Source organism: Vespa mandarinia, chromosome 18, assembly GCF_050613455.1.
Source record: "Vespa mandarinia isolate Hongniang chromosome 18, ASM5061345v1, whole genome shotgun sequence".
NCBI classification, from domain to species: Eukaryota; Metazoa; Arthropoda; class Insecta; order Hymenoptera; family Vespidae; genus Vespa; species Vespa mandarinia.
In genome coordinates, this window is record NC_140827.1 from 1,685,684 (window position 1) to 1,700,052 (window position 14,369).

Genomic DNA, 14,369 nt, shown 5'->3' on the forward strand with positions numbered 1-14,369 from the left:
ATAAATTACAATTAGAAATGATTAATTATACAATGATATAAAACAGATGATATAGAATGATTGATGGATAAACATGTATTAGGACGTGGGTAAAACATTGGGAATTATGTAATTACTAAAGATATTGGAACACAAGGAAAAGTAATATAAAAATATCAATTCCTTTATAGTTTTTTTTTTCTATTCTAATCTTACGAATAGAATAATAAAATTTACGATTACAGAATATGAAGTAACATTTATATTCAATGATTATATATTTCTGTAAATAAATCTACTATCCTTTAATTATTTCATTAAAATGCATTGTTGTAGATATACATGATAATAATAATTTGGTTGTATTAATTATCTTGCTTGTCAACAATATCATTGTATATTGTTTAACAATCATATAGATTCACAGTTTTAGACAGTGATTGTTGAAAGAATGATAAGCAAGATTTAGAGTATTTGAATATTTGAACAGGTTTATTAATATTTAACACTAAAACGTTCTTTTCTTTAAATATTAATAATATTAATTCATAAAAAATATGAACAAAACGCGGGAGGAAAAAAAACCTATGAGTAATACACCACTTTGTTCTTAAAGAAATAAGTTTTTTTCTTTCTTTCTTTCTTTTTTTCTTTCTTTCTTTCTTTCTTTTTTTTTCCCCCTTAATTTCATCGTTATATTTAATAATCTAAAATTAATTTAGCGTCATATATACTTGGTACGTGTTAGAGCACTTCCACCTTTTGTTGGATCCATCATACGATCCCAATTTGTATGTCCAACAACAAAACCTACAGCTCGCATCTTTTCTTGTTGTTTACGTTCCTCCAAATCTGCCCATCTCACCTATAACGTTAAACAGTCCTACCAATCGTTTATAACATAATTATTATAATTATTTAATTTAATTTGCAGAAAATTTATTGAATATAAATTATTATAGAAAGAATATCTCTTTTGCATACCCTCTTCTTTCCAGAAGTATCTTCCATATTATAATAATCAGGGACTTGTAAAAAATCTTCCATTGTTTGTGGTTTCCCTTCATTTTTCTTTTTTGCTAAACCATCTAAGCGATCTATAAATATAATTTTGACAAAAATACATTTATATAATATATTGATTCAAAATCACTTTTAAGCAATAGATATCAATTAAAGAATATTATTTTTAACGAACCTAATTTATCTTCCGCTTCCATTCGTTCCCATTTACTAATACCCTAAAAAGTAATGTATATATATATATATATGTATTTATATGATAGTATATAATATATTTATTGAAATACACGTATATAAGAGATAATTGAATTAAATTTTAAATAAAATTATTAAAGAAATATTATAAATTTACAATAATTTCTGGAGCATCATCCTGACTATCTTGACTTTCTTCATTTGATTGTAATACTTTATCTGATGTTTCTTGACTATCTTCCATTTGTACCTATAATGAAGAGTTCATGAAATAATATATAAATTCAATTAATATTCACAATGAATATTTTAGTCAATTGATAATACTTCTTCGATTGCTTGTTCTTGTAACATCGAATTTACATCTAATTTTTGATGATAACTTGGTGTAGGTTCAAAATAATCCACAATTCTATTAATTTCATCTTCAGAACGATTATGAATATTTCTCTTTAAACAGATTTGTACATCCATTTCCATTTCACATACATATACCTATACATCACATATTGAAAATAAACTTTAAACAATATTGTTAAAAAGAAATCTGTTAAATTTAAAAAGTTTAGTTAAATAATATGGCTTGCTTAAATATGTTTGATTTTATTTATTTTATGTACCTTAAATCCTTTACTTTTTGCAAAACTCCACATATCTTCGTAATCTGATATTTTTTCATTGATACAATCTAATATAATAAAATTGAAGAAGCCATCTGTAATATTTTTTTTGAATGCTTTCACAAGAGACGCTATATAACTTGGTTCCATTGCTTCTTCATATTCATAAACCATTTCCTAAAAAATTAAAATAAAAGTTAGAAATATGCATACAATATCATACATATTAAATACAATACCTTCACTATCACTTTCTTCCCATTGTCATCTTTTGTTTCTATTTCCTTTTCAACAAGGAAATAATCATCAAGGCTCAATATTCTTGGAGCAGAGCCTCCTTGTTCAACTTCCTTGTCCTGTATGAAAATATGATAATAAATAAATAATTGTACATATTCATTCGTATTCATTTTCATAATTGACGACATAAAAAATTAAAAATGAAAGTTTAGTTTAAATTATACCTTAATTAATTTTGCTACGAATGATTTTCCACTACCAGGTGGCCCTCTTAAAATAATTGCTATTTTAGATGGTCTATTTTGACGACCTGGAGGACACAGTAGATCATCCACCATTGTACAATTTGCCGTTTTCGCCAATTCCAAGGTTTTAGATGGTAATTCTGATACATTTTGCTGTTTATCTGTAAAGCTGTAACAAAAAATTTGTAGACATTAAAATATATCATACTATAATACTCATTGTATTTTGATCTACATATATAACAGAAAATGATAACGTGATTATAACATGTATATATAATATAAATATTTGTTTAAAACCCAACATTGAAAAAATATAAATATATATACATATAGTTTGAATATTAAATGTCAGTCTTAAGTATAATAATGTTTGTATGAAAATCAGAAGAAAATCTCAAAGTGTGTAAGTCTTAATGTAATCCAAAATATTTGGATGATTTAACATATTTTTTATATGCATTTTTAACATCTTATTGTTTAATCTTCATGAAATAATATTATTTAAGTTCTGTGGTGTGATCCACCTGATAAAGTATTGTGTTGTAATTCACATAATTAGAACATTTTCATTGGAAAATTAAATTCCATGTAAAGTTAATATACAAAAATAATAGATATGAAATTTGTCAAAATAATTTAGATTTAAATTATCATTGCAACTTAAGTATCAAAACATACAAAGATGAAAACCAAATAGAAAAATGAAATTAATGAAATTTTGATTTTCAGCATTGTATGTAATAATCGTATGTTACAATATTAAATATATAATTTGCATTCAGAATATATCATTAACTATTTCATTGTGTAAAATTATACACATTTGTTGTTAATAATAAATTTTGAATGAAAGTCAATCAATACTAAATTAATGTGATAAACATCATATTTCTTTTTGTGTAATTACTTTTTATGCAAATAATAAATGTTTAAAAGAAATTAAATCCTTGTTAATATAGAAATATTTTTAGAGCTTCAAGACAGTACAGTTTAGTAAGCTTACAAATTCAGCAAGCCATAATGGAGCGTATTTGTTTTAAATTGTTTAATAAAAATCATTGTAGTATAAATCAAAATGCGATTGTTATATCCACACGAAAAGAGCTGCAAGATTTATTGCAACGTATCGTTATCCATAACGAATTTACGCGCGTTTTCACTTCATAACATAAATAAAAACATAAAATATAAAATTTGTATGCATAAAAATTATGCAACTCTATGTATTATGGATATTTTCCAGAACTTCAAAAAGATATTCTTGAACTATCTCACACCGTGATAAAAGGTTCGGATGGAGTGTCCAAATTAAAAAACAAAAAAAAAAGGACAGATACATATTCTTTGGTTTAAATTTTTACATAAACTTATCAAATATTAATTTTGTTGAAGTAGCAAAAATTTGCCATGTCTTAAGGTACTTATTTGAATAGTATAAAAGAATATATATATATATATATATATATATATATATATATATATATCCACATATTTAAATTTTCAAGCTGAATAATATGATAAATATAATTTTACAGTCCGCCTAACGAGTCGAGTTAGTAGAGATAAACAAACGTACGTGATTGGAACAGGAGCCTATTCACAATCTTCAGATATTATAAAACTTATCGAGCGGGATTATTGAAATGGGTATAAAATTATCGCTAGAGTAAAAGTAAAACCTAACAATGACCCATGTAAATTCGTTCCTGAATTCAACAATTAACTTTTGTTTACCTGCCAATAACTGAAGTCTTTTACATCCGCCACGTACGTTGGCATGCGGATATTTGCTTACCTCTACTGACTCGACTTGTTGGATGAACTATAATAATAAAAGTTTTGCAAAGGTAAGAATATATGATAAGAATGTTTAGATCATCTTAAAATTATGTGAGGTAGAAGGTTAATTGTGTATATATGTATGTAATTTTTTTACATTTACAAATATTGAAAATCTGTGAAGTATCCATTGTTTAATATCCTAGAGATTGAAATAAATTGTTCAATTTTATTTTATATTGAATTAACATACCTGGTATTTGACGATTTTGTCTCTACAGTGTTCTTGTTTGAGTTTTCTTGCCAGTTAGTACGTCCTTTTGATCTAAAGAAAGTTAAATGTCTTGAAGACACGCTAATATTCATAAAATATAAATGTACAATATTACTAGTTCATATGCAAGTGTATATAGGGATAGATATAGAACTATCTGATCATATAAATGATATTCTAATAACAATAGTGCATGTGGACTAGTAATGACAATATAATGTTTTCAAATTTACTATTTCCACATATTATTTTGACACGCTTAATAACATATTACCTGTCATTGTCTCTGTCATTCTCTTTGTTTATATCTGTTTGAACCCGTTCGCATCTCTCATGACCTCTATCTGTGGCCAAGAAAAATATAGATGAAAAATTATATATTATTATTAAACATTTTATTGTCGTCATTTACCATTGCTTTTTTTTTGGTATTTTTTTTTTTTTTTTTTTTAATAGATTGACAATAATTTGTATTTTCTTTCATTAATTCAATACAGAAATTAAATATCATAGAAATGGATTGTAAAAATGAATTGAGATTAATTAAAAGAAAATTTATTATAGTATCATATATAATTTTAAATGTTATTATATAATCTAATTTACCTTTATCATTTATTTTATTATCACTTTGGATACATTCATCTCTTTCTTTATCAGAAGTATTAGTATAAACTCTTTCTTCTTGAGAACATTCTCTATCTTTTTGCATGTCATCCGTATTTCTCTTTTCTCGTTCATATTTTCTAATATTTACTATCCAATCGCTTTCTCTCGTCTCATTTATGTTTGTATTTCGCCTGTGTTCATGTTTCATCATTGAATTCTCATATTTTTTCATTTTTTCTGCATATTCTTTCAAGTTCTGCTCGCTTTCTTCCCAATTTCTAAAGTCTCTTTGCGGTATCAATTCATGATCCGGTACAACAGGCTTTAGTTTTCCATGTCCATAATCGAAACATTGAACAGGAGTTAAATGTTCTTGCATTATGGTACGAGGGGCATGAGCATAATCGATTACTTTTACAGGTACATGCTCGATATATTTTTTATCTTTTGTGGCACCACCATGATTATAATTAAACTGTCTTTCTATACAGAATTCTTTATTGGGTACACCTCTCATATAAGATTGATGATTATCAATAGATCGTTTCATGAAAGGAGAATTAGTATACTTATAATCTAATCCTCCAGAAATATCTCCATACCCTATTCTAGAATCTCCAACATTTGATTCTATACAAGATTTTTCAGTAATTTTCTTATCAAAGGGGGATACTTGACTATGAATATTACTTTTGAATTCATGAGGTGGAAGATTAACAGTACAATCAGATCCATATTGCAATCTAGAAGTGTTGTCGCTAAAATTGCTTTGGAAGAATGATGTTTTACCGTCAGATTTATTCACTTTACCCAATTCACAGTTTAATTTTGAACCTACGCTACCTCCGGTATCAGTAATACCTATATCAAGTTTCCTATCTAAATAATTTTCATTAAATTTGTCTTTAAAAATATCATTATTAGCACTATCAAGTGCTCCATCCGATCCAAAAGCTCTGTTGGCAAAAGGTGATCTATTGCTACATAATCTGTCATTATAATTACGTGTACCTGCTGCTTCATTATTTAAACCTTGAGATTCAAAAGGATCTTCAAATGGTCCACGAGATCCAAAAGGTTTACTATTTGATCCTGCATTACGTATATCAAAATGTCTTTCTGCAAAACTTCGAGAACCAAGCATTCTATCTTGCTGATTGTGATGTGAAAATTGTCCATCATTATAACCAGAAGTAAAAGGTCCATCATTTGAACATTGATTATCGAATGGCCCATCCATAGATCTTCTATTATTGAAATTTCTTTCATTAATATTTGTAATACCAGACAATCTATCAATAGGTCCTCTAGGAGCAAATTGTGTGTCAGTAAATCCTCTATTATCACATGGCATTTCATTCGTTCTCCATGGCCCATAATTTCTATTATTAGGTCCACGAAAACCAAACTGTCCGTCACTGGATGCTCGAGATCTGAATCGTATATCGTTTGATCCTAATGAAGAAAATTGTCCATTATTAGGTGTATGAGGTTGTTGTAAAAATCTTCCATCATTAGGTCCTCTAGGACTAAAAGTATTTTTAGGATCAAAATATTTTGCATTACGTTCAAATTCTCCAGAAAAATTACGATCTGCACCGAAAGGCTCTTTAATTTTTTGATTATTAGCAAATGTATTATTATCGTTATTCAAATCGTCCGTTATTGTTCCTAAATTAGGTAATTCTGGTGGAGGTTCCATATTTAAGTCTTCCGGTTTTGGATCATTTTCACCCATAAATGGTAAAACTTCAGATTTTTTGATTTGCTCATTATCTGGAGCATCCGACTCCAATTTTTTATCCAAATCTGTTTGTATTCTATCATCAGCTTTTTCATTATTTTCTTCTGTAGAGGCAACAACAAAATTTGCAGGTGGATTATTGTTACATTCCGTGTTATTAATATCTTTTTCAGATAAATTAACATCAGGAAATGATGCATCCATCCAAGGTGGTTTTTCTAATGGCGGTACATTCGAACGTGTAGCTTTGTCTTCTTGAGCATTCGATTGTGCATCCGCAATATTATTTGATGATTCTTCTCCTATTTTTTCTGCCTGTGATACTTCTTCTGCTTTTACTACATTATCCATTTCATTTTTATTAACAGGAATATCTGATCTTTTCTCTGTAAGTATATTATCTGTATTTGCAGGTACAATATTGTCCGATGATCCACTATTTTGTGTATCTTTAGTTTGTTGTAATTTAGGATCTCCTCTGTCAAATTGTTGTTCAATTCGTTGATCGACATCCACAGAACCAAACATAGAATGATTTTTATCAAATTTAGAGAAATTAGTGTTGGATTCTCTGAGAAATGGACCACCAGGATCATGAGAATCAAAGAAATTGTCACGTGGACTGAAATTAGTATGAGCGCGTAATCGAAATTCGAAATTACCATGTGATTTAAACTCATTAGGGCCGCGTGGTCCGAATGATCTAGGATTATTTTGTGGTCCAAAATTTCCTGGAAATCGAGGACTAGAAACTGCCATTCCTCTTGATCCTACATAATCCCTTTGTCCAAAATCGGTGGAACTTTTTGATATAAAAGGTGAATCACCAGCAATTTTTTTAAAACTCTCACGTAAAGATCCAACATTAACACTTTTATCGGTATCATGAAAGCTAGGCTTGAATACATCCATAGCAGCTCTTCTTTTTTCCATAAGTTTTTTTAACTCTGGTGCCAATTCATCGGTAGGTCCAAATTGATTATTTCTGTCAAAGTTTCGAGAATTATTACTATCTCTCGTGCTATCTATTCCTTCGTTTCCTTCATAGTGATCCATAATATTTCTTCCAAATCTATTGTTTCCAGGGCCAACATTATCACTAGATACACCAAAACGATCAAAGCCTGGTCCGAATCTATCGCATTCTAATCCATTTCCTTGACCAAATCTTTCATTTCTTGAAGTGAAACGATCGTTACTTGAACCAAAACGATCAAGTGATCCAAATCTATCACTACTAGATCCAAATCGAACATTATTTGATCCAAATCGATCTCTTGATCCAAATCGATCAATAAATCGATCATCTCCTGATCCAAATCGATCATTATAACGATCATTTGAATTTCCAAAACGATCACTACCAGCTCCAAACCGATCCCCACTTCCTACAAAACGATCACCTGGTCCAGGACCAGTACGATCAATATTAAAATGATCATTGTTTAAACTATTAACTGAATTAAAACTATTTTGATCATTAAATTGATTATTACCACGTTCCATATAATTTCTATCTTCTGGTTTATAAAGTTTTCCATCAATTTCTGTTCCATCTATCGATTTATAATTTTCTTCTCCTCTACCGAATCTCGCATTACCATAATTAAATGAGCCATCTGATCTGAATTGATCATGTTCGGATAAATTTTTATCTAATATTTCTCGCCTAAAATATTCTGGACCAGTGCCTAATTGTCCTTTTCTATTATTCATACGTTCGTTATTGGTATTATCAGTTGTATCAAAATTACCTGAGTAATCAGGTAAAGTTAAAGGTTCATTTGATCCAAAACGATTTATTTCGGAATTTGCTCTTTCATTAGCACCAAACATATTCAAATTATTTCCACTTGAACCATATGACGATCTGTCCTGTAAATTTTGTCTTACGCTTGCATCCGGTAATTGTCTTCCGTCGTTATTATTAAAACCTGGTGGTGGTTGTAAAAAATTTGGTCCAACATTTGGCACATTAGGTGGTGGTAGTGCGAAATTTGGAGGATGCGTTGAATTTAGAGATGTTCCAAAAGATGGTTGAGTCGATCCAGAGTTACCGTGAAAACTATTATAGTTTTGCATTCCAGAATTAAATTGAGCCGCCCACTGTGCAGCTTGTTGGGCATTCCAAGATGACACTGTGTCCGAATTCAATGGCTGAGATGTTGATTGTTGTGAAGTTATTGCAGGTGTAACTGTTGTAGATGAAATATTGCTTGTTGTCTGAGGTGGAGGAGGCGGCGGTGGAAGTGTTCCTGTATTTTGTTTCCCTGTTAAGCCAAGGGTTTTCCCAATACCTAAGAGATTGTTAATTAATCCTTGATTCTCTGTACTTGATAAAATATTCATTATCTTGTCCCCTCCAGGTAGATTCTTATTTTTTTCAGGATCTGCTTTAGCAGTTGTTTGTTTTTGTTGTTCACGCTTCTTACGCATTTGTTCTCTACGTTCAATAAGTTTCTCCCGCCAAGATGTCCATTTTGCTTCGTATATTTTATAATGCGTCTAAAATGGATAATTTTAATATTTACTAATATTTTTTTTTATTTGTTTGTTTATATTACAGTAGCTTTATAAATAGATAGAAATACCTATCTTTGGCTGTTGCTCTGAAGATTCATTAATATATTATTCTATGTATTATATATTTGCAATATAGAATCAATATATCACCTACCTTATCAGGATGATTTGCATTTTGTTGCTTCCACTTGTTAAACTGTTCTTCCCACTGCTTAAACTGAGCGTCAAATGTTTTTTCAGCCTCAGTTAATTCTTCATCTTCAAGTTTTAACTTTTTGGCACTACAGGATTCACTAACAGCATTACTACTGCGTTTTGTAGCAGAATTACTGTCATTATTCTGAGCACTCTCCAGAGGCAATGGTGGTTGAGTTGGAGGTAGAGGTGGATTTTGAGAAGAATTTACATTTAATTGTGAAGCTGCACTACTTACAGGTTGCTTAGCAGGAAATAGTGGAAGATTGTTTTGATGTGGAGGGGGGATATTTGTGAATTGATATGTATTAACAGTATTCGGAGGTAAAGGGGGTTTAAAATCCTCTTTAGGAAGTGGTGGCATAGTTGGTAAAGGTGGTGCATGGCCAGATAAATTCATATTTTGCGACGACATCTGCTTCATAGTTTCTTGGTACTGAAAGAGAAATATTCTATGATATAACGACAAATAATTCTTAAAATAAATAGTATTTAATAAAAAATATGAATCTATATTTTACATACCTTTTCTCCATATTGTGCCTGCCATTGTTGATATTGTTGTTGCCACTGTTGCCATTGTGTCCAATTTTGTTGTTGAGCAGCAGCCCATTGTTCAGCTGTATATCCACTGGGTGCCTGAAAAATATAAACAAAATCTACATAACATTGTGGACTTGTTTTTATAAGAAAAATCATACAATCAAGATATATCATGCATTTCCATAACATTTCATTTTCTTATATATTATATACTTACTGGTTGATTATAATACTGCATATAAGCTTGCATCATAGCCATTGGATCTGCCCCTGGTGCAGTATAACCAACCGGTGGTTGTGGCATTGAAGTAGTAATGGCACCAGTTGGTAATTGCCATTGATTCCAATTTTGCATTTTTTATCCTCTATCACTCTAGCAAATATCTTGCTTGTTATATTTTTTAATGCATGTCGATCTCTTTTCGATGGCTGCGGTCCATTTGGACGCTATTTCGTATTCAGAGAAAATAATTATTGTTATAACAATTATAACACATATATTTTAAAGAAATATATGTATTCAGCCATTAATCTTATTATATTTCTTTTGCATTTTCTATTAATAATTTCTAGAAATATAATTAGAATAATACATAAAATCTATTTGTATACAAATAAAAATAAATTCATAAATATACATGATAATAACATCAATATAAATACGATTGTAAATAATTTTAATATTATAAAAATTATAGTAAACAATATTTATTAAATATTTCAGTTTTACACTATTAATATTCTTATATAATAACCAATAATTTCAGGATATAAAGTATTATTATAACCTTGTAAGTTATAATATATGTAATAGCAAATGATGAGCATTGAAAAATGTTTATTTCTTTAAAATGTTTCTTTTGGAAGAACAGATATGAAAATGCATATCGTTCCATTCTGTAAAAATGATACAGAGGAAGAGGTATAATGATATATTCTGATAAAGAAAAACTATAAAAATTTGATTAACGATGTAGAATTGTTTTAGTAATTGTAATATTAATATCAATTACATATCATATTGATAATATAAAGCAATATTTTGATACTAATTTCCATAAACATCAATAATCTCTTAACTTAAGAGAGATTAATAAATGATGCTATTATAAATATTCATAATAATTCAGAGTGAGCAATGAAGTGTCAAGCTTAACTTATAGGGCATAAAAGATCAGTAATTTGCCTTATGAAGTCAAGAAAATATGACACTGGAAACATGCTAAAGAGTATTCCAAAATTCTCACCAAACTTTCTGTATAAAGAATAATATATATATATATCGATTTATCATTTAATTGTAAACATATAAATCATTTCCAATTATTATAAAGAAATGGAATTGATAGAATGACGTAGTATCAAAGAAATCGCATTGTACAGGATAAATGTAATAAATAGAGTTAAATTTCAAATTATGTAATATACTACATAATGTTCATTAATATATAAACATAAGTCATAAGTGCGTATTTATATGTATTACCTTTTGGAGGTAAGAATTATATTTTTGTATTTAACAAAATGTCAGTATTTGGTTATAATAATTTTATTAGACATAAGTCATATTTTGTTTAATGAAAGACATATACATGTCAATTAGCATAAAGGATATAATAGAGAATAAATTGTTTTCTCAAGAAAAAAAATAAAAAATAGATTGTACAATTTCATGAATGAACTTGATACTAAAGTATAATACATTCTAGTATCATGACATTCTGGAATTATCATCATTAGATTTATTTATTTTGTCACGTGATACCTGAGATAATTAATATCATATTATAAATAAATAATATACATAAGAAAAAAAAAATAAATATATATATATATATAAATATATACATACATATATATATATATATATATATATATATATATATATATATATTGTATGAACATAAATGTCCTAATTTATCGATCTTTCGATACAAGATGCATTTCATTTCATTCGCGCGATGCACCGCGTCGTCATAATGGTTAGTCCACCAATTTTCTAAACATTTTTTTCATAAAATCGATTCGCATAAATTTTCTTTCATAATAAACCATATAAGATTATTAATAAATAATAATAACAGGTACTTACGAATATATCCCCACGCAGATTTCCACGAAAGAAATTCCAATACGATAATCGCGAAACCGAAGTACAAGGAATCGAAACCGAATCAGAACTTTATGGCTACCGACTAAAGCATAAGAAAGAAGGTCAACTGTTCGTGATATATCAAAATTCCCTAGTATATACTTTGTCTTTTATTTCGATATAATAATATATATGTATACATTTATTTTAGAAAAATGTTAGTAAATTATATAATATTATGCTTTCTAATGAAATGATTAAATTAAAGAAATTCGAATAATTAAATGTATATATGTGAAAAAAAAAATATTTATACACTGATAAAACGTAACTAGTGATAAATATGTTAAATGAGAATAATATTTGGGAAGTAAAAAGTTTAATGAATATAAACATTTTATTTGATAAATAATAATTGTAATAATACAAAAGGAAGAAAGAAATCCCCATTTAATTTAAAGATTTTTATTTAATTAAATATGATTTTTCGACATTTTTATTTCCTTTTTTATTGACAATGTATATCCTTTCGTTTCGCTATAGATAAAATCGTTTATTATATTATCGACAGCCGATAATAAAGTTAATATGTAATGTTTTATCGACAAAACTACAATTTTCATTCAACAATAACTTTTATTTTAAATGAAATGATTAATAAAGCATGTTGAATAATTCATTAGATGACATAAGGATGGAATAATACAAAAGAAGGTAAATTTAAATTTTAACAAATTTTGGCGACAATTGATTTGACAGGCTAGTATATTATACAGCAATAAAAGTTCATAATGATATTGTTGTTGTTATTAATATTATAATTATTATTATTATTATATTGTTGTTGTTGTTGTTTTTGTTGTTCTTATGATTATGATTATTATTATTATTATTATTATTATTATTATTATTATTATTATTATTATTATTATTATTATTATCAGTATTATTATTATTATTATTATTATTATTATTATTATTATTATTATTATTATTATTATTATTATTATCAGTATTATTATTATTATTATTAATAATAAAATCCAATTTTGAAGTGTTTAAGATATTGAATTGAAATGTATCGCCAAAAATTTGTATATTTTAGTTAGATGTTCGTCAATATAGAGTTTAAAATACGAATATGGTTCCTTTTGGTTGTAATTGTTCTCCAATTCGCGTTTGACCATTTTCGTCGTTGATTATCATTTCTGTTAATTTTCCAGCAAAAACAGGATTTGCTTTCATCTCTCGTAATATTAATTCAGGAGTAAATCTAAAATAATTCTTTTCATTATATCATAAAATTTATATGAAATTCATTAAAATGTATACGATATAATTATAATATGAAATAATTTTTTAAAATACATACCCTTGTGGAAAATAACGAAGAAGTAACATGAGTACTCTTTCTCGTTTATTAAAATTAGAAATTTCCGTAGATCCATCTCTTTTACCATATCCTACTCCAATGGAAGTAGAAATTTGGGGTGGTCTATAACCACGTATTTCTCTATCTCTCGGTAGTTTTTTATCATTCGGAGTATTATAACTTAGAAATTTCAAGCCATTCACCGCCAAAATGAATCCGAAAAGTATTAGAACCATCACTAATCCAAATCGCATGGTTGGTTAATTTTTTTTTTCGCAAGATAGTTATCCTTTAGAAAAATTAAAACAATCGGAAACTGTATATATTTATATATAATATTATTCTATTATTAATTTTTACGAACCAACATATAATTTATATTTAATATATATCCACTTATATATATATATATATATATATATATATATTTATATATATATAAAACGAAGGAATAAATGTAATTAATATTGTGCGTGTGTGTATGTGTGTTAATAAAGGTGAACCACGCCTTGTTTCCTGATAAAACATTTCTTGATTGAAACGTTAATTAAGGGAAGAGAGACCATTTGTTAATAAAAGAAATCATTTTGCCTTTATTAATGTGTTTTACATTTTTCCTTTTTTCTTATCTAATTCATACGTAAAATTTCAAATAAACAAAATGATTTCTTTCGATCAGAATTAATATATGAACTTCTTACAAGATTTTTCGATTACCTAACATTAAACATATATACATACCACCTTAGATTATTAATTTAAATAATTAAATGCATATACATATAACCCAGATGCTAAACAAAATTCATTATATTATTTACACATAAATATTAAAAGGATACATTGAAGATCACTTACGTACAGAACACATTCTAATTTTGTTGTATTAATCAACTTAAATCAATTAGAATTATAGTAAAAATGATATATAAT

General features: G+C 27.5%; 2 protein-coding genes across 4 annotated transcripts; both read right to left on the reverse strand.

The window, feature by feature from the left end:
* Positions 1–307: 307 nt before the first annotated feature.
* On the reverse strand, positions 308–12,202 carry LOC118445215 (uncharacterized). 3 transcript variants are annotated; one of them, XM_085662452.1, is made up of 16 exons: positions 12,065–12,202; positions 10,190–10,419; positions 9,955–10,068; positions 9,389–9,865; positions 8,208–9,216; positions 4,965–8,114; positions 4,633–4,702; positions 4,338–4,409; positions 2,282–2,471; positions 2,057–2,173; positions 1,818–1,994; positions 1,525–1,692; positions 1,355–1,447; positions 1,178–1,220; positions 964–1,076; positions 309–844 (listed from the first exon to the last, which is right to left on the reverse strand). In XM_085662452.1, exons 2-16 carry the CDS (start codon positions 10,325–10,327, stop codon positions 704–706), a joined length of 6,072 nt encoding a protein of 2,023 aa, XP_085518578.1. In that variant the 5' UTR covers positions 10,328–10,419; positions 12,065–12,202; the 3' UTR covers positions 309–703. The 3 variants fall into 3 exon arrangements, with proteins under 3 accessions (XP_035730239.2, XP_085518578.1, XP_035730240.2); XM_035874346.2 differs by having other exon boundaries at positions 308–844; positions 4,965–9,216; XM_035874347.2 differs by having other exon boundaries at positions 701–862; positions 4,965–9,216.
* Positions 12,203–13,128: 926 nt separating this feature from the next.
* Positions 13,129–13,721, reverse strand: LOC118445226 (uncharacterized). The gene is made up of 2 exons (XM_035874372.2): positions 13,437–13,721; positions 13,129–13,337 (listed from the first exon to the last, which is right to left on the reverse strand). Exons 1-2 carry the CDS (start codon positions 13,688–13,690, stop codon positions 13,193–13,195), a joined length of 399 nt encoding a protein of 132 aa, XP_035730265.1. The 5' UTR covers positions 13,691–13,721; the 3' UTR covers positions 13,129–13,192.
* Positions 13,722–14,369: the final 648 nt, after the last annotated feature.